Source organism: Schistocerca cancellata, chromosome 2 (genome assembly GCF_023864275.1).
Source record: "Schistocerca cancellata isolate TAMUIC-IGC-003103 chromosome 2, iqSchCanc2.1, whole genome shotgun sequence".
Classification (NCBI taxonomy): domain Eukaryota; kingdom Metazoa; phylum Arthropoda; class Insecta; order Orthoptera; family Acrididae; genus Schistocerca; species Schistocerca cancellata.
Window position 1 is genome coordinate 638,547,965 of NC_064627.1, and position 21,823 is coordinate 638,569,787.

General features: G+C 39.4%; 1 protein-coding gene across 1 annotated transcript in view; it reads right to left on the reverse strand.

Moving 5' to 3' along the window:
* Nucleotides 1-419: 419 nt before the first annotated feature.
* Nucleotides 420-21,823, reverse strand: part of LOC126162310 (enoyl-CoA hydratase domain-containing protein 3, mitochondrial) — a 114,862-nt gene continuing 93,458 nt past the window's right edge. Inside the window, exons 6-7 of the mRNA XM_049918733.1 lie at nt 15,195-15,309; nt 420-3,154 (exon numbers count right to left, since the gene is read on the reverse strand). Coding sequence (XP_049774690.1) covers nt 3,037-3,154; nt 15,195-15,309 — 233 coding nt within the window. The 3' untranslated portion in view covers nt 420-3,036. The remainder of the gene's footprint in view (nt 3,155-15,194; nt 15,310-21,823) is intronic.

Here is a 21,823-nt window from a genome sequence, read left to right on the forward strand (position 1 = left end):
ACGGTAGTGAGTTACGGAGTGCGGGAAAATAGAAACAGACAAGAATCAAAGCATTTGAGATGTGGCGCTACAGAAGAAGGTTGAAAATTAGATGGACTGGTAAGGTAAGGCATGAGGAGATTCTCCTTAGACACTAATAAGAAGTAGCGAAGGACAATAGGGCACGTGTTAAGGCGTCAGGAAATAACTTCCATGACATAAAGGAGAACTATAGAGAGTAAAATTTGTATAGGAAGACAGAGATTGGAATACATCCAACAAATAACTGAGGATGTGGGTTACAAGTGCTACTCTGAGATGAAGAGGTTGGCACAGGAGAGGAATTCATGGCAGTCTTCAACAACAAACCAGTCAAAGACTGATTTGCAGGGTGACGGGAGGGGGGGGGGGGGGGTGGGGGAGAGCAAACAGCACACACACACACACACACACACACACACAAAAAGAGAGAGATTTGGAGAACACATCATGGGCATGAATATTGAAAACTTCATCACAAAACTGGTGGAATTTTATTGTAGTTTATATATAAGAGGACAATTTATATTGTTACTCTGATAAAATAAGAACTGCAATGGTCTCCTGTTTATGAATACACCAGGACTTCATAACACATGAAGAAGTTTAGATATGACTGAAAATGTTCAAGTCAGAATTCTGAAAGATAAACGATAGCAACTGGTGCTGTGAGAAACAAATTAATTAAAATGGTTTCACATGGCAAAATATATCAGGATTTCATAACATGTGACACAGCATAAACACTCAAAAAGTTCACTAAACTGCATAGTCAGATAATAAAATTTGGATGTCAGTTTCCTGAGCCCTGGACATTTACCAATGAAATTGTAGGTCTTTATAGCACCTCTCTGAGACAACCATTTGATAGAGATTTTGAAGATCAAGTTATGCAAGACAATCCCCACAATAATTGCATTGTATTTTATAAAATGTGGCTACCTAAGATGATGCAACACCACATAAATGAATTGCGTTGGGCATTAAGACATGTGACAATGACAGATACTGAAGCAGCCATAATATGCAACATACAATAAACAACCTATAATAGTTACATGTTACAAATAAAGTCCACATTTTCGGCTCTCAGATGTAACAGCAATAATAACTGAAAAAAATGCATGCTTTAGCAAAAATACTGTTAATTCAATGCTGATTTCTGCAGAAAATAAGAAACAATACAGTAGGAGAAGAATGATATTATGAAAAATTTAGTTGCTACTCACCATATAACAGAGATGCTGAGTCACAGACAGGTAAAAAAAGACTGTCAGAAAGTGAGCTTTCAGTCAACAAGGCCTTCGTCAAAAACAGACAACATACACACACAAACTCATACAAACACAACTCATACACACATGACCAGAGTCACTGGCAACTGAAGCTGCAGTCTGGCTCCTGATGCCAGGGACTGTGGTCACGCGTGTGTGAACTGCATTTGTTTGTATGTGTGTGTGTATGTGTGTGTGTGTGTGTGTGTTGTCTATTTTCGACAAAGGCTTTGTTGGCCTAAAGCTCACTATCCAACAGCCTTTTTGTTGTGCCTATCTGTGACTCAGCATTTCCATTATATGGTGAGTAGCAACTATCTTCTTCATAATATTGTTACATCCCATCCTCGATTTTCCATTGTAAGAGAAGAAAGAGAAATTTAAACCTTCACATACTGAAGACCTCACAGAGTACAGCAACAGCCATGAAATTTTTGTTATGATCACACTTATAAATGAATTATCACTCAAAACTGACATTACAATAATCAGTATCACAAAAAATGATTATATTTAAGTCATTCCAACGAGCACTATGAAAAAGTCCATTTTCTGAAGAAACATCTATATTGCACTGTTACAGGATATAGCAATCTGAAACTACTTTTCTTTTCTTCATAAAATATTTACAATTTTTAAATGTTAACTGTAACAAGTATGAGCATTATTCCACAGCCTTGTATTGCCATATGTCAAAATAGTTAAATACATTAACTTATGGCACGACTTAACTTGTATTGTCTAAGTTATTTAACAGATTGAGAGAAAGCTCACATTTTATGACTTTCTAGTTTTCATTTACTGTAATTACAATAAAAATGCTTGCTTGCTAAATTAATTTTGAAAGTTACAAATTATGAAACTTCATAAGCCTTTTACATATGTGCAAATACATTACTTCTAGTTACTTAATAACAGTTTTCATTGAAAATATCAATAACAATCCAGGACACTGTAAATTGGTGACAAGGAACAAAGACTGTTCTTAACAACTACAGCTATAAGAGATAACAATCACTAATATGTCTATTATTCAACAAGTATGCTTCAATAGATGTAACAATTCTCATGTCAGATTGAACAATACAAAATTTTGGTGTACATAGATATAAATATCAATTCCATGCTCAGTCTAAAGAGAAAGTTCTGTAAAAATACAGAATATTGGAACAATTATTAATCTTGTCTTTGCAACACACTACGTACTACAATGTGTCACTAAAAAGTCTACAGTTAATTCCATATCATTTCCTTTTCTGTGATAGGTACATAAATCTTCAAAAAGTAAAATGTAACTTATTACCTACATTGTATTCATTAAATGTGAGAAAATTACCATAGGAATATCATTCTTATACTATTGATTCATTTTTAAAGCAAAATTCTGACTTGTCAGAATATTCCTTAACTATTATTGGCACGTAGCAATTGTTGAGCACTAGTAACTGAGGAATCGAGAAATAACTTTTATGTACAGTATTTCTTGTTACTTAATAATAAAATTCTCCTCATTTACACAATATGGAAACAACTGGAAAATAAATAAAGTGTATAGCATCCTTCACACACAATGATACCATTAAAGGTCTATACCTGCTACTTAGGATTTTCTGAATGAGCAACATCTTACTTCAGGAACAGAATTCCACAGGCAGCTACAATTCTTACCTTTAGACCCAACTGCATGCAAAAGCAGACTAACTTATGTAACAATTATTACAATTAGAGAAGCAATAGCTGGTCATTAGTGGCATTTTTCTGAGCTGTGCGTCCAACAAGGCTTCCTCTTTTCTATGAAGCTGCGAACTCCTTCTTGGCCATCAGACATCGCTAAGTTATTTACCATTATTTCCTCACCCATTCTGAAATTAATATTGAAAAAAATTTTGAAGGAATACCAGCTACATAAACTGAAGTTGATTTAAAACAAGTTTGAAATTTTGCTTATTTTTTGATACCTCTATAATAGGGTCTTATAAGATAAAAGTACTCTAGCACAAATGTGTAGCAGACATTATACCACAATAAACCACATTTTGCTGATTCAAGCAGTTTACAAAAGACTAATGTCAGTTTAAAAGCAGTGTTGTGCAGCCAAAACAAAAAAATAAATAAATAAAATAAAATTTTAAAAATAAAATTAGTGTGGCACCCCCCCCCCCCCCCCCCCCCCCCACACACACACACACTAGAGAACCAAGTTCATAACTGGCACACTGTTGCCATTCTAAGGGAGTAATGCTGAATAAGCTGATCAAGATGATGACTTTCTGAGAGTAAAACATCCGTAATTTTTAATCATCACTAGACACCATCAGTGAATAGTACATATGAATATTATTAGCAACTCAATAAAGCAGTTAATTCAAATTCCTTCTTTACTGGTAACTAAAACTGATTGTGTCACTATGATTCCACATCAAACACAGTAATTTCTGAGTCAGCATGTGAAATTCTTTGGATATTTCTAACTGCTGGTAAATATCCATATATCTCATTCTCACGCCATCACAGTGGAAGGAGATTGAAACCATATATGAAAAGATTTAGAAAAATATAATGCAACAAAGGCAGAAAGGATACAATTATTCTGGAAACAAACCACAATGCATGTTTTTAAAACCTATTAATTGTGGAAATAAATTACTTCATTAGTGATATTATCAAGTATTTTAAAAGCATGTACTTAGCACAACAGAAAGTCCAATATGAAATACCAATAATATGGAAAGTATAGGTTGCTACTCACCACAGACAAGAAGCACTGAGTCACAGATAGATGGCCTCCAGCATCCTGAACAGCGGCCACATGAGTCCGAAGTGTGTATGTGGGTGGGTGGTGTTTTTATATTTCAGAAGGACTTTGTCTGGAAGTTTTAATATGTTAGCAGTCTTTTTCACTGTGCCTGTCTGTGACTGAATGCCTCCTCTGTGTGGTGACTAGTAATCCATCCTTCCTATATTGTTATTACTTAGTACACTACTTTAAGATGGTAAAGGCACAAATTTGGGAAGCAAATAATATGAAAAAGCTTCTTGAGGCACAACAGTTGCAAAGCAAAGCACAGAACTTCAGTTGGGCAGTTTCGATTGAAGGATGGTTGTATACCAATAGAAATATACTGAAGTTCTTTGGTGAGTCCCACAGAAGAATCCTATTGCTGATCTCCTTCTAAAGGCTTAAGAAATGATTGTGACATATAAAGCCTTTTCAGAAGCACAAAAAGTGACATCTTGACCATTATAGTGACACACGGACTGTAATATCTCATAGTGAAATGAAAGGCAAAACAGCAGGTTCTGTTTTCAAACATTATTCATATAGAACTGACAAATAGCACTGTCACTGTTAAATAACCAAATAGCTGTACATATGAGTACCAAACTAGAAATAGTGACATTGGAAAATAGCAGAAATTGTTAAAGCTTAACAACTCACTTGAGATTCCTCTCAAATTCTATAGATTTTTATAACTGAATTAACTACACATAACCTTAAATTAGCAAAAATTCCCTTTAGCTTAAAACTGTTCCCAATGTCTGTGAGACTGTGCAAACCACATACCTGCATATTCCACAGCACTATCTATTATAGAAGAATTTTGGAACAAATTTAGTGTTGAAATATAATGGTCTATATGGAAAAAATGGCCTTCTCCATCATTTCCAAATGAAATTTGAAAGCTTTAATTTCATTGATACCAATTAATACACCTTTCACATTACACCCCAAAAGTTGAGGCTTGAGGGAACCAGGAGGATTTAGCATTTCTTCATCCATGAAAAGTTTTTATATACTACTGCACTGATACCTAACACAGGAAATATATACATGTGGAATACTTAGGCATCATGAAAAATTGCATACCCAATTAACTCAGATCAATTTAGTTATGTTGTAGATATATGTTCATGTTATGTAGTATACAATTGATGCATCATTGTGATCCATAAGAGAGTATAGCTCGCTTTTTTTTTAAAAAAAAAAAAGAGAGAGAACAGAGGGAGAGAGAGAGAGAGAGAGAGAGAGAGAGAGAGAGAGAGAGAGAGAGAGAAAAGAAAAGAAAAAAATCTGGAAACAGTGAAAAGTTTCACAGGAAAACTAAGTAACTACATAATTTTGTAATGACGGTGTTTCTTGGAAAGAAAAATCACACTGCTGTTTTTATAATACACTACTGGCCATTAAAATTGCTACACCAAGAAGAAATGCAGATTATAAACAGGTATTCATTGGACAAATATATATTACTAGAACTGACATGTGATTACATTTTCACGCAATTTGGGTGCATAGATCCTGAGAAATTAGTACCCAGAACAACCACTTCTGGCCGTAATAACAGCCTTGATACGTCTGGGCATTGAGTCAAACAGAGCTTGGATGGCAGGTACAGGTACAGCTGCCCATGCAGCTTCAACATGATACCACAGTTCATCAAGAGTAGTGACTAGCGTATTGTGACGAGCCAGTTGCTCGGCCACTAACGTTTTCAATTAGTGAGAGATCTGGAGAATGTGCTGGCCAGGGCAGCAGTCGAACATTTTCTGTATCCAGAAAGGCCCGTACAGGACCTGCGACATGCGGTCGTGCACTATCCTACTGAAATGTAGGGTTTCCCAGGGATTGAATGAAGTGTAGAGCCACAGGTCGTAACACATCTGAAATGTAACATCCACTGTTCAAAGTGCCATCAATGCGAACAAGAGGTGACCGAGACGTGTAACCAATGGCACCCCATACCATCATGCTGGGTGATACGTATGGCGATGATGAATACACACTTCCAATGTGAGTTCACCGTGATGTCACCAAACACGAATGCGACCATCATTATGCTGTAAACAGAACCTGGATTCATCTGAATAAATGACGTTTTGCCATTCATGCACCCAGGTTTGTCGTTGTGTACACCAACGCAGGCGCTCCTGTCAGTGATGCAGCATCAAGGGTAACTGCAGCCATGGTCTCCGAGCTGATAATCCATGCTGCTGCTGCTAACGTCATCGAACTGTTCGTGCAGATGGTTGTTGTCTTGCAAATGTCCCTACCTGTTGATTCAGTGATCGAGACGTGGCTGCACGATCCATTACAGCCATGCGGATAAGATGCCTGACATCTCGACTGCCAGAGATACGAGGCCTTTGGAATTCAGCACGGTGTTCCGTATTATCCTCCTGAACCCACCGATTCCATATTCTGCTAACAGTCATTGGATCTCAACCAATGCGAGCAGCAATGTCGCGATACGATAAACCGCAATCATGATAGGCTACAATCCGACCTTTATCAAAGTCGGAAACGTGATGGTATGCATTTCTCCTTCTTACACGAGGCATCACAACAACGTTTCACCAGGCAACGCCGGTCAGCTGCTGTTTGTGTATGAGAAATCGGTTCGTAACTTTCCTCATGTCAGCACGTTGTAGGTGTCGCCACTGGCGCCAGCCTTGTGTGAGAGCTCTGAAAAGCTAATCATTTGAATATCACAGCATCTTCTTCCTGTCAGTTAAATTTCGCATCTGTAGTACGCCATCTTCGTGATGTAGCAATTTTAATGGCCAGTAGTGTATCAACTGCTTTACTAATTCAAATTTACAAAAATGAATTTACCACATAAGAAATCAGAAATCTAGCAGAAATAAATTTGCAAAAAATTATTCTTTGTTAGCACTGCAATTAAAATGAATTCTGATGACATCACCGACTCATTTCAGATCATGTCTGCTTTGCCTGTGCGTCATATGGTTCCGTACCACATGGAAATTTCTTTCGCTAAATGTATCTGTGGCTGGACACAAATCACTCTTCTTGCTAAATTAGATAACTTGGGAAATGGACTACTGTTATGAAGGAAGGACGGAAGATTAGGGTTTAACATCCCATCAACATCAAGGTTAATACAGACAAAGCAAAAGCTTGAGCTGTGTCAATAATGTCAAGAATGAGATAGGAAATCGCCCATGCCCTTTCAAAGGAACCATCCTGGCATTTGCCTGGAGCAATTTAGGGAGCTCATGGAAAATGTAAATCTGGATAGCCAGAAATAGACTTGAACAGTCACTCTCGTGAATGAGAGTCAAGTGTGCTAACCACTGTGCTACACCAGTCAGCACTACTATTATGCATCCAACACTCAACCAGATAATCATCATCACTGCCATCCATTCAGGTTAAATAAAAGTAACCTCACTAGGAGGTTGCATACCATATGGCCCACAGCTAGTCAATCTGAAAACAGAAACTTTTAGTGTGTCTGACATTTTCTCACTGGTCATAAATAATTATTTACAGATATAACAAAAACTGAATAAAATATTACTGTCACATTATAATTTAATTATGTCTAACTTGGAATAGATAATTCATCAGAAATTTGACACAGAGTTTTTAACATCTTATTTCTATCATCAGTGGACATACTTTTTAATGAGTGAAAGATTGGCAACAGATATGTTGCTACACTTTGCAATGTCTGAATTTCAACTTTCTCCTCTATGATATGGAGACTGCACTCTTAGAATTCATAATGTTTACAGTTAAAATTTAATTTTCTGTACAATCAATATTTATTAAACAACGAAATTGGGTATATAGTAATTTACTCGTACCTCTGTATTGTCAGCTCTGCATTGCAATGAGTTTTTAGTTTATGCACTTTTAAACAAACAAACTTAATTTTGGGACAGTTGTCACCTTCAAGCACTTCTGTTGCAACTTTGAAAGGCTCAAAATTGTTATGAGTTCTTTTGTTGTTGCTGCTGTTGTTGTTGCTGTAAACAATAAGTTTTTCAGAGATGTCCTTCTCTGCAAGCATTTCCATGATTTTGTCAGATTGCCTAACTACAGACTGTAACATTCTAAACAAATTGTTCCACCTTGGCCGGCCGGTGTGGCCAAGCGGTTCTAGGCACTTCAGTCTGGAAACACACGTCTGCTACGGTCGCAGGTTCGAATCCTGCCTTGGGCATGGATGTGTGTGATGTCCTTAGGTAGTTAGGTTTAAGTAGTTCTAAGTTCTAGGGGACTGATGACCTCATATGTTAAGTCCCATAAGCTCAGAGACATTTGAACCATTTTTTGTTCCACCTTGGCTTTCTTTTCTGCTTTGAGCTTGTCTATATCAGTTTTCTTTAGGAAACGGATAGCATCACTGGTAGCATAAATTGCTGAATAAACCATCGCAACCTCATTTTTCAAACAACTGCCATCAAAACTGTGCTTCAGGACTGTCAACAAAACATGTGAAATGCATGCATAACGCTGAAAGGATTGCAGTGCCTTGGATGTATTAGTACCTACGTTAATGATGAATGAAATCTTGTTAAGCTGCTGTGGATTTACTCCCACATTAAATAACAATGCATTCATAATGCTGAAAGGACTGGGATGCCTTGGATGTATTAGCACCTAGGTTAATGACAAATGAAATCTTATTAAACTGTTGTGGACCTATTCCTAAATTAAATAATGTTTCTGTAATATGGTTCTTAATAAATTCCCCAGATTTTTTCTTCTCAGAAAAATGAGTTCTCACCAACCCCATATTTAAAAGTGCCTAACTTTGATAAACAAACTTTGCAGTAATAGATTTGTAACAATTTTTTCAAAATGGTTTGGTCCACACAACCACTGAACATGCACAGGTATTCACACCTATGGCCTGGACAATGCTGGGAATCACACTCACCCATATTTAATTGGATTGTCATTCAATGTTTCATCTTATTGTTGTAGGATCAGGCTAAACACTGGAGCTGTACAAAGTTGAGATTCTGAAAAGACGTTTACAAGCTCTTGCCAAGAAGTGTGAAATCCTCCCCCAGTTTTTAAGTAAATACATGAAGCTCTCTGTGTCACATTTCTTTGCACATTTTAGTTATTGTACTGCAGCTTCCACCGGCAATGCTTCAGAACTTAAACTCTGCCAAGTTCTGCAGGCATGGCAGAGCACCTACCAAACTAAACTTAGTCAGGATGATTTCCATTTTTATCATCACTAATGAAAATCTCTCCCAAACACTGCTATGGCCACACTCTTCTGCACTTACAATATATTCTTTTGAATCCAGTTTCACTTTCACCCTAGCCTTAGGCTCATGTTCAACCATCATGATCCTGCAGCAGAGGACCGAGCATTGGTCAGGTAATTGGAGTGGACAGGTCATTCTAGCACAGTATACTCAATTGAGCATGAAAGAAGTCAAGTGCATCTGCTTCACCCATCCAAAGTGGCAGCACTGATGTCTGCAAAAATTTTGCAGAACTGCATCCACCAAGCAATTTGAGAGAGCATAAATGCCAGATGCAAACCTCTATTTGTGACACTCATCTCATCATTAGCTAAAACAGAGGGCAGGTACCCTCTCACATTAGGCACTCGCCTCTGGTACAAATATAAAATGCAATCTAATAAAGCAAGGGTTATGATGAGTAGTTGGAGAGTATGACAAAATCGTGGAAATGCTTGCAGAGAAGAGCATCTCTGAAAAAGCTATAAGGTATTCTTTGGCTAGTGCAGCATATTATTCATCATGGCTTGCTACCCCACCCCAGACAGTTGTATGGCTCTTGGGCTCAACATCAAGATGTCAGCCTGCAGGAGTATGGTAAATAGGGCCACACTGTGTTCCTCGCAGGCCTCCTTAGCTGCTTCAACTGTTATCTCATTTACCAACTTCCTACATGCTCTGGCACACAGCAGAATGACACCTGCTTCCCCTGCTGTTAGAGAAGGAACAGTTTATCCTGTATTAAATGGATCATTGTCTCTGTTGGGTACATCTGTTGCAAAGCTTGTAAGGCACTAAGGCAGCTGAATCAGATAAGAAACTTATTGCTTTGTTGATGACTCATTTGCTCCAGCACCTCCAGGGCTGCATACACATGAGCACTGAAACTGTAAACATACTTGGGAGTCAATACTTGAAGACACTGCCAGTGAATTGACCTGAGCAGCCAGGGATATCACACTGTTTTGAACCATTTGTATGTATTTCAGATATTGCAGTGCTGACATAAAATGTTATGAAAACAGACTTAAGAATGACACTTGTAGTTCTTTCTTTCTTGACATGGCCATTTCTGACCTACCACATCCATGTTTAAAATAAAAGGAAATCCTTTGCACTGGTACAAAAGGCCTCATTGGTCACCATCAGATGTTAAAGATTCATGCAAACGACAGGCCAAAAATGGAGTGGTATGAAGGTGAAAGGAAAGATTTTGTATGTCTGTTGCACAATGAGCAGTTGCCGCCTAATGTGAAGTGATGGCTCGCCAGCCCTGGCAAAGAGGCTGGGAATAGGAGTTTGTCCTCAATGCCCCCATGGTCAGCCTAATTACCTCATGGTGAATGGCATTCAGTATTTTTAAATACAAAGCCTCCATATATCTGCTTCCCAAGCCCTGTGGCCAATATATTTTAAAAATATTAACTAATGGTGTGCATTTTTTCTTTTCTACTTTTTCCATTATTTGTTTGTTTAAGTTTTAAAACCTTTTAAAATGTTATCCAATCAAAGAACAAACTTGAATATACACCTATTACAAATTTATGAACAACAGCTAGACATGAAGCACCAGCCCAGCAAGGAGCCATAAAATTTCAATGTCAGGAGAATGATATTTAGACTGCAATGGCAGTAATTCCAACTCCCCCTGCCTGTGATTGATGCTAAAATGTTAATGTTTATATGGACACTTTGTTTTCATCTATAGACATTTTCATGTCATCTTTGTACCTCAAGAAGAAATATAATTGAGTATCAACAATGTGTCATGTGAATTTGTAAGTTGCCACAGCAAACTACATGTTCAAACAAATTTCAGGTTACAGCCAGTCATTATTTAATTCATTGCATGATATTTCGACTGGCCACGTTATGGTCATCTTCGGGTGAGCCATTGAAGAATGATGAAGACTTGCTCCATTCTGCCATATATTGCATACTGCAGGTATTCAACACATGCGACATAATTCAAATTGACAGAAGGAGCACACTTCCTGGCAGCAGTGCCCGCACTGGTGGAGGCATGGAACTCAGCTGTCCTTTGCATTGCTGCCCACCACGGCCATTGGCACACTCTGTCATCTTCAATTAGAAAAAAATCACGGAGACGATAGGGTTCCAGGCACTGTGAAACTAGTAGCCACTATCATGGTCCATCAGACTTTCACCTGGTATATTTCCATGGAGACTTTAATAAGGGAGTCCCAAAAAGATGTTGCTCCAGTCAGAATCATGGTTCTATCATACACCATTGAAAGTCCAGTGGAAATAGTGTTTGGCAATAGTGAACTTGCTTGGTTGCAGAAGGCAACTCCAACATTAATGTTTTTGCATGACTGATTGGTAGCTTTATTAAGATGTAAAACAATTTATATTGTATGGATTTTGTCATGTAAAACATTGAAATTTTTGTGGCTTTCAATTGATTCGTTATACAATAATTTGCAATGAAATTTGTTAATCTAATTACATTTGGTTTTTTAAGTGGCTTAGCTAATTATTATTCTATATACACATTATAAACAGTACTTCTCATAACAGGTAAACCGTTTTAATTTTGGTAATCCATTACTGCATAAAAACTTTTATTTTGTAAATAATCTTTCAGTTTTGTTCTGAAAAAGTAGATATTATCTACATCTTTTATATGCTGTGATAATTTCATTATTTATTTTCTGGTTGTTGTAATCTGGCTTTCTGTTTATCTAGGAGTTCATAGTGCTTGTTTTCTTTTTATTAGGAGTGACTTCATTGCACATTCATATAAGCTTGTAAGTGTTTCTTCAGCTTGCCCATTCATAAAGCTACTAAGTCTTTCTTCGGCTTTCTCTCTTAGTGCACCTAGTGACCTGTCAGCGATCAGTACATTAGGGTCATCTGCAAACAATATTGTTTGTCCATGCTTGATACAGTGCACCACTCTTTCACAGTGAGTGTGGTCTGTCATATGTAAGCCATACCACTCTGACAAGGTATTTTGTAAATTCTGGCCTTCCGCAGTAATAAAACTTCCTCCACCAATCCTAAAAGATCTGCAATCTTTGAGGGTGGATGGAGAATAAATTTCACTTGAAATTTACAGAAGATTCTTGCTATTTTAAATGAAATGTTGGCCACAAAAGGAAGAAAAGGTAGACATTTTGCCCACTTGTTCTCTTCTTTACCCACTTCCTGATTCTTTGTTTTAACTGATAGTGCCTGTTTATCTCCTGGGTGGAATATCCATTTTTTCTGAATGCTGTCTTTAGGTGGGCGAGGTCTTTAGGCTAACTATCTAGATCTGAAGCAGTGTGAGTTCTGTGTAAGCAGGCTCATAGTTTCTGACAGGTGATGACAACTTGATGCTTGCAAATACAAATCAGTAAGCTTATGATAAACTGAATACCCTGGATGGCCATCATTTCTTCGTCTAACCAAGACATCCAAAAACAGGGGACAATCATCTCTCTCTATTTCCATAGTGAATTCAATGTTGTTGTGAATGGAGTTGACATGGCGAAGAAACTCCAATTTGTCTTCTCCATGGGGCCATATTATCTTTGTCAGCCTTCAGTACTACTACATCAGTGCCCTCTAATAGATTTCATAGTGCAGCCCTTTCTGCAGAGGTTAAGTTACTACATTGAGGTGGAGCTTTCAAAAGAGCATGGCAAGTTACCCTTCTTAGTTCTCACACAGCATCTGATGGAAGGTGTCCTACGGCTTCTTCACCACCATTCACAAAACTAATTAAAGGTGATGCTCTTTGTGTAGGTGCAAAATTGAGTCCCTTACTTTATACAGACAGGTAATGCAACCATTTTGTTACCTCATAGTGCATATGATGATAGGATGTATGGTCTGCTAAATGATGCTATCTATAGGAGGACTGATTATGACCATACAGGATGAGTGCAACAGAAACCTTCTGCACTACTGAATTCCTCGTTCTTACCTCAAGAGATCTTCAAGAGAATAATACTGCCTTCCAAAATTTCATAAGGAAGGTATTCTATTACATCCAACTGTGAGCACTAGTGGAGCACATACATATTATTTAGCCAAACATCTCGCTTCTTTGCTGAAATTGTTGACACAAAATTGCCCACATCACATCCTTAATCCAGTTGACTTTATCAATAGACTGGGGGCTCTCTGTCTTAACAGTTCTGGCAGTTTACCTTTTTCATAGTGTCACTTTTTTACAAAAGTCCCTCTAGGATATTCTATGGTGCTAATTGGCAAAGAGCATCAAGCAGATATCGCTGCTTTGTTTCAACATGCTCTATCCTCTACCTATTTATGTTCAATCAAGAATATTTTGAACAGACTGACAGTGTCAACATGGGTAGTCCTCTGCCTCTCTTGGTGGCCAACCTTTTTACGGAGGATTTCAAGCAGAGAGCACCTGAATCATCTGCCCTTAAAATAACTGTATTTTGGAGGTATGTATATGATATTTTTACAGTGTGGCCTCATGGGTAAGACAAATTGAGGGTGTTTCTTCACATCTCAGCTCCGTTCATAACAACATTTGATTCAGTATGGAATTAGAGAAAGACAGTTGTCTGCTTTTCTCAGATGTCTTCATTAGATGAAAGAATGACGGCTCTCGGGGCATTCAGTTAACCATAAGTTCCCCCATATTAATTTGTATCTGCAAGCATCAAGTTGTCATCACCCATTGTAAACTATGAATGTGCTTCAAACACTCATATACAGAGCTAACACTGTCTCAGATCCAGATAGTTTGCCTGAAGAGCTCGCCCATCTAAAGACAGTGTTCAGAAAAAAAAGGGTATTCCATGAAGCAGATTAACAGGGCACTTTCAGTTAAAACCAAGAATCAGGAAGTGGATAAAGAGGAGAACAAGTTGCAAAATCTTTACCTATTCTTCCTTTTGTGGACAACATGATGTTTAAAAGAGCAAGAATCCAATACTCTCTATGTTACAGGTGAAAGTGATTTTCCATCCACCATTGTAGATTGCAGATCTTTTGAGATGAGTAAAGAATGACTTGTTATTGCAGACGGGCAGAATTTACAGAATACCTTGTCACTTTGGTATGGTGTACACAGAACAGAGCACACCCACTGTGAAAGAATGCTGCACTGAACATCAATGGTGCACTCATCTTTTGCAACCAAGCAAGCCTGCTATTGCCAAACACTGATTTCCACTGACATTCAATGGAGTATGACAGAACTCTGAGTCTGACCACAGCAATATCTATTTGGGACTCAATTATTAAGGAATCTGAAGAAATATGCCTGGAGGAAAATCTGATGAACTGTGATAGTGGCTACCAGTTGGACGGTGCATGGAACTCCATCATCTTCATGATTTATTCCAATTGAGGACAACAGAGTGCGCCAATGGCTGTGGCAAGCAGTAATGCAGAGGACAGCTGATTCCACGTTTCCACAAGTGATGGCACTGAAGCCGGGAAGTGTGGTCTGTCTGTCAACTTAAATTTTGATGCATGCGCACAATACTCACAGTGTGTTATATATGTTGGAACAGAGCAAATCTTTGTCTGTCTTCAGTGGCTCACATGAAGATCACTGGCAGGTAGCCAGTTAAAATATCATGCAATAAATTAAATGACAACCAACTGCAAGCCAAAATTTATTTAAACAACATTTCATTTGTACACAAATAAAAAATCAGAGGTATTTGTTAATTAAATGCCTTTTTCTAATCTATTGATGTAATCGATAGAATATGTACAATGATAATGAAAATGTCTGTACCTGTATGTATATTTGTGAAGGTGAGTATAAGACAAAGTCCCAGCAGCTCAAAGGCTAGCTAAAATATGTTGATATGTGTGTCTCTATACCGTACATCAATCAGCTAGTGCTAGATGCTTGCTTAACCTCCTTTTGGTTTAGTCAAGAATACGTACCTGTACGCAGTTCTTATATCAGTTTCTAATTGCTGATAGAAAAACTTCTTGCCAAGTTCAATGACAGCACGACTTTTGTTACATATTGAATCCACTATCTTCCTCACTTCTTCTTCTGCAAGAATAAGAAACATCAACAGAGTAAATTAAAAAGGTTTCCACAGCAAGAACATTCAAAATATCTGTTCCTATTGGATATTGACTCCAAACAGTCCTTTCAAGAGCATATAAAACTTACTTACAATGAGATCTTAAAGACTGGCCATCTTCGATTTTCTTCACATTTACACGATTTGGAGCTCAGCGACCAGGCATCAATTGCCTACAGCAGTATGGTGCATGTCTATTTAAAAATTAGAAAATTTCCAAGTGCTATCCACAATTGCAAGACTACGCTATGCAAGCAACTACCAATGATATAAACTTGAAATGTTCTGTATTTGACAGTATCCAGAAATCTTATAATCTTCAAAAGGGATTTTTTTTTTCAATTTTTTTTGGAGAATTGTCCTACATTCTTTATGGAACTGATGTCCCAGCAATGAGCTTAATATCCTATAAGTATAAAGAAAGTTATAGAGGGCCTGTCCAAATAGCTCCTCTTGTTAGTACTAAATTAAATTCACACACAAAATGTTGCTAAGGACACAGGTAATCAAAGTATTTATTCCATTATAATTACAAGAGGAACTTAAGGTGAAAACAATAAACTAGTACAAGATGTCAGCGCAGAAAACTAAATTGTTCCCAACACCGTCACAAGTTCCCAAGATGTTAATCTGTGAACAATGGAATTCCTGCAGCTTGACAACACTGCAGATGCTTAATCTTTGGAAAAGTCTTTATCAGAAAGTCAGCTAGCGGTTTGTTGGTACTGATTGACCTTATGCAGCTTCCCCACAGTCGTTAGCTCACAAATATAGTAGAGCCTCATATCGATGTATATTGTCCAAGTGTGATGTACACACTTGTGTATTATCACAGAACACACTTGTTGCAATCCTTGAAGGTACACTGCTCCTTGTGCTACAGTTGACTGAACCATGTATTCAGCTTCTTCAGGTTAGAGCTACTGTTTGTTGCATTTTGGATTATATGAAACTGCTGCCCCCATTAACTTAAAAATATACCCCAGTATTGATCACAGTTGGCTGATGTCTCATGCACAATCAGCATCACGTAAGCCTTCAGTTTTGGCTGTTCCACTTTTTTGGAAAATTTGTCCTATACTGACTGTACCTATAATGTATTTCATATTTTGCTTCACTGCTTCCCAGTGGATTTTTTTATAATATCTACTTACAACCTCTACAGCATATGTAATGTCTAGTCTTGTTCTTGATGCAAATAAAAGTGTAAATCAACAGCTTGCTGACAAGAAATACAATGTAACACAAGTTTCCCATATCTGTTAATTGTTATTCCCAGTCTTATTGCTACAAACCATGTTCAAGTTGATGTGCAACTAGACTGTAATTTTCCACATCTTACTTTTTGATCATTTTCACTGCATATTTGCTTCAGTCAGTGCTAACTGCACCTTGTTTTCAGTCTTATTTTACTCAGTTGCCAAGACTTTAACGAGTTCAGGAAAATCTCTCATATCAAATTGATTCATTAACTCTTTTTCCCATTTATTATTTTTATTTGATAAGATAATAAAATTTGCTTTTCATTTCTGTAATAAATGCATGGCATATTCTGACTTTTCCAGTTCATTTTAAAGTTCTACACTCTGGCCCTAAACGGACCACTTGACCCTGACAGACACCAGTGTCTTCCTCTGCCAATAGTGTCATCAGATGTGGTATGGAGGGGCATGTGGTCAGCATAATTGAGAATTGTGTTTTATTCATCTCATGATGTACATTTGCAATCCATTTGGTTTGCATACAGGAGACATGTCAAAAATTTATAATACAGTTACAATGATTTTTGCATTAATAAATAATAACACTACAATAAATAATGACACTATAATGATATTTCTTGGAATATGTGGCACATCGTATCAAGCTCCAATTTCCAGTTTGTACTGCATGAATTCATCTACTGAGTAATAACACTTCAGTGTCAGAACCTCATATATCTTTCTTTTAAGTGAATCTAAATTCAACTGCATCATCTTGTTCCCTTTTAATTTATTACAAATTTTCATTCCCATGTATTGAGGTCCCTGAGCATACAGTCAGAGGTGGTGGGTGGGGAACATACAATTTTCTTTGTTTCTAGTGTTATGTGAATGAACAGAATGGCTTCCCTCAAATAATTCATGTCTGGTGTACAAAAATATAATAATCCATATATGTATAAGGATGGCAGAGTTCATATTTTAAGTTTTCTGAATTATGGTCAACATGGTTCTTTGTGATTTGTAGTGTACATATGTTGAATGATTTTTTTTTCCCGTATTTTTAGTACGCGCACTATGTTTGTTGAGTTACCCCAAAAGACAATACCATACCTAATAATGGATTCGAAGTAGCTCGCATATGCTACTTTTCAAATGTCTGCTTGTGTCTGTGTATGTGGGGTTGGATATGGGTGTGTGTGGGAGTGTATACCTGTCCTTTTTCCCCCTAAGGTAAGTCTTTCCGCTCCCGGGATTGGAATGACTCCTTACCCTCTCCCTTAAACCCCACATCCTTTCGTCTTTCCCTCTCCTTCCCTCTCTCCTGACGAGGCAACCATTGGTTGCAAAAGCTAGAATTTTGTGTGTATGTTTGTGTTTGTTTGTGTGTCTATCGACCTGCCAGCGCTTTTGTTTGGTAAGTCTCATCATCTTTCTTTTTAAATATATTTTTCCCACGTGGAATATTTCCCTCTATTATATATATATATATATATATATATATATATATATATATACAAACAAACACAAACATACACACAAAATTCAAGCTTTCGCAACAAACTGTTGCCTCATCAGGAAAGAGGGAAGGAGAGGGAAAGACGAAAGGATGTGGGTTTTAAGGGAGAGGGTAAGGAGTCATTCCAGTCCCGGGAGCGGAAAGACTTACCTTAGGGGGAAAAAAGGACGGGTATACACTCGCACACACACACATATCCATCCACACATATACAGACACAAGCAGACATATTTAAAGACAAAGAGTTTGGGCAGAGATGTCAGTCGAGGCAGAAGTGCAGAGGCAAAGATGTTGATGAATGACAGGTGAGGTATGAGTGGCGGAAATTTGAAATTAGCGGAGATTGAGGCCTGGTGGATAACGGGAAGAGAGGATATATTGAAGAGCAAGTTCCCATCTCCGGAGTTCGGATAGGTTGGTGTTAGTAGGAAGTATCCAGATAACCCGGACGGTGTAACACTGCGCCAAGATGTGCTGGTCGTGCACCAAGGCATGTTTAGCCACAGGGTGATCCTCATTACCAACAAACACTGTCTGCCTGTGTCCATTCATGCGAATGGACAGTTTGTTGCTGGTCATTCCCACATAGAATGCATCACAGTGTAGGCAGGTCAGTTGGTAGATCACGTGGGTGCTTTCACACGTGGCTCTGCCTTTGATTGTGTACACCTTCCGGGTTACAGGACTGGAGTAGGTGGTGGTGGCAGGGTGCATGGGACAGGTTTTACACCGGGGGCGGTTACAAGGGTAGGAGCCAGAGGGTAGGGAAGGTGGTTTGGGGATTTCATAGGGATGAACTAAGAGGTTACGAAGGTTAGGTGGACGGCGGAAAGACACTCTTGGTGGAGTGGGGAGGATTTCATGAAGGATGGATCTCATTTCAGGGCAGGATTTGAGGAAGTCGTATCCCTGCTGGAGAGCCACATTCAGAATCTGATCCAGTCCCGGAAAGTATTCTGTCACAAGTGGGGCACTTTTGTGGTTCTTCCGTGAGAGGTTCTGGGTTTGAGAGGATGAGGAAGTGGCTCTGTACCAGGTCGGGAGGGTAGTTGCGGGAGATTATATATATATATATCAAAAAACAAAGATGATGAGACTTATCAAACAAAAGCGCTGGCAGGTCAATAGACACACAAACAAACACAAACATACACACAAAATTCTAGCTTTCGCAACCAACGGCTGCTTCGTCCGAAAAGAGGGAAGGAGAGGGAAAGACGAAAGGATGTGGGTTTTAAGGGAGAGGGTAAGGAGTCATTCCAATCCCGGGAGCGGAAAGACTTACCTTAGGGGGAAAAAAGGACGGGTATACACTCGCACACACACACATATCCATCCACACATATACAGACACAAGCAGACATATTAAAAGGCAAAGAGTTTGGGCAGAGATGTCAGTCGAGGCGGAAGTGCAGAGGCAAAGATGTTGTTGAATGACAGGTGAGGTATGAGTGGCGGCAACTTGAAATTAGCGGAGATTGAGGCCTGGTGGATAATGGGAAGAGAGGATGTATTGAAGGGCAAGTTCCCATCTCTGGAGTGCGGATAGGTTGGTGTTAGTGGGAAGTATACAGATAACCCGGACGGCATAACACTGTGCCAAGATGTGCTGGCCATGCACCAAGGCATGTTTAGCCACAGGGTGATCCTCATTACCAACAAACACTGTCTGCCTGTGTCCATTCATGCGAATGGACAGTTTGTTGCTGGTGATTCCCACATAGAATGCGTCACAGTGTAGGCAGGTCAGTTGGTAAATCACGTGGTTGCTTTCACACGTTGCTCTGCCTTTGATCGTGTACACCTTCCGGGTTACAGGACTGGAGTAAGTGGTGGTGGGAGGGTGCATGGGACAGGTTTTACACCGGGGGCGGTTACAAGGGTAGGAGCCAGAGGGTAGGGAAGGTGGTTTGGGGATTTCATAGGGATGAACTAAGAGGTTACGAAGGTTAGGTGGACGGCGGAAAGACACTCTTGGTGGAGTGGGGAGGATTTCATGAAGGATGTATCTCATTTCAGGGCAGGATTTGAGGAAGTTGTATCCCTGCTGGAGAGCCACATTCAGAGTCTGATCCAGTCCCGAAAAGTATCCTGTCACAAGTGGGGCTCTTTTGTGGTTCTTCTGTGGGAGGTTCTGGGTTTGATGGGGTGAGGAAGTGGCTCTGGTTATTTGCCTGTACCAGGTCGGGAGGGTAGTTGCGGGATGTGAAAGCTGTTATTGGATTGTGGTGTAATGGTTCAGGGATTCCAGACTGGAGCAGAGTCGTTTGCCACGAAGACCTAGGCTGTAGGGAAGGGACCGTTTGATGTGGAATGGGTGGCAGCTATCATAATGGAGGTACTGTTGCAGTCCCTTAGCCACATACTCCCGACGATCAAGTACCACGGTCGTGGAACCCTTGTCCGCCGGAAGAATGACGATGGATCAGTCAGCCTTCAGATCACGGATAGCCTGGGCTTCAGCAATGGTGATGTTGGGAGTAGGATTAAGGTTTTTTAAGAAGGATTGATAGGCAAGGCTGGAAGTCAGAAATTCCTGGAAGGTTTGGAGAGGGTGATTTTGAGGAAGAGGAGGTGGGTCCCGCTGTGACGGAGGACGGAACTGTTCCAGGCAGGGTTCAATTTGGATAGTGCCTTGGGAAGTTGGATCTTTAGGAGTAGGATTAGGATCATTTTTCTTCATGGCAAAGTGATATTTCCAGCAGAGAGTACGAGTGTAGGACAGTAAATCTTTGACGAGGGCTGTTTGGTTGAATGTGGGAGTGGAGCTGAAGGTGAGGCCTTTGGATAGGACTGAGGTTTCGGATTGGGAGAGAGGTTTGGAGGAAAGGTTAACTACTGAATTAGGGTGTTGTGGTTCCAGATTGTGTTGATTGGAATTTTGAGGTTTTGGAGGGAGTGGAGCTGGAAGTGGGAGATTGAGCACACAAACACAGCCTCTCCCATCTACTAAATCCCCCACAGAACGTATCTCTGCCTACGTAGATCAACACCTTCAACCCATTACATGCAGTCTCCCATCCTTCATCAAAGACACCAACCATTTTCTCGAATGCCTGGAATCCTTACCCAATCTGTTACCCCCGGAAACCATCCTTGTAACCATTGATGCCACTTCCTTATACACAAATATTCCACACGTCCAGGGCCTCCCTGCGATGGAGCACTTCCTTTCACGCCGACCACCTACCACCTTACCTAAAACCTCTTTCCTCATTACTTAGCCAGCTTCATCTTGACCCACAACTTGTTCACTTTTGAAGGCCAGACATACCAACAATTAAAGGGAACAGCCATGGGTACCAGGATGGCCCCCTCGTATGCCAATCTATTCATGGGTCGCTTAGAGGAAGCCTTCTTGGTTACCCAGGCCTGCCAACCCAAAGTTTGGTACAGATTTATTGATGACATCTTCATGATCTGGACTCACAGTGAAGAAGAACTCCAGAATTTCCTCTCCAACCTCAACTCCTTTGTTGCATCAGATTCACCTGGTCCTACTCCAAGACCCATGCCACTTTCCTTGACCTTGACCTCCACCTGTCCAATGGCCAGCTTCACACGTCCGTCCACATCAAACCCACCAACAAGCAACAGTACCTCCATTATGATAGCTGCCACCCATTCCACATCAAATGGTCCCTTCCCTACAGCCTAGGTCTTCATGGCAAACGAATCTGCTCCAGTCCGGAACCCCTGAACCATTACACCAACAACCTCAAAACAGCTTTCGCATCCCGCAACTACCCTCCCGACCTG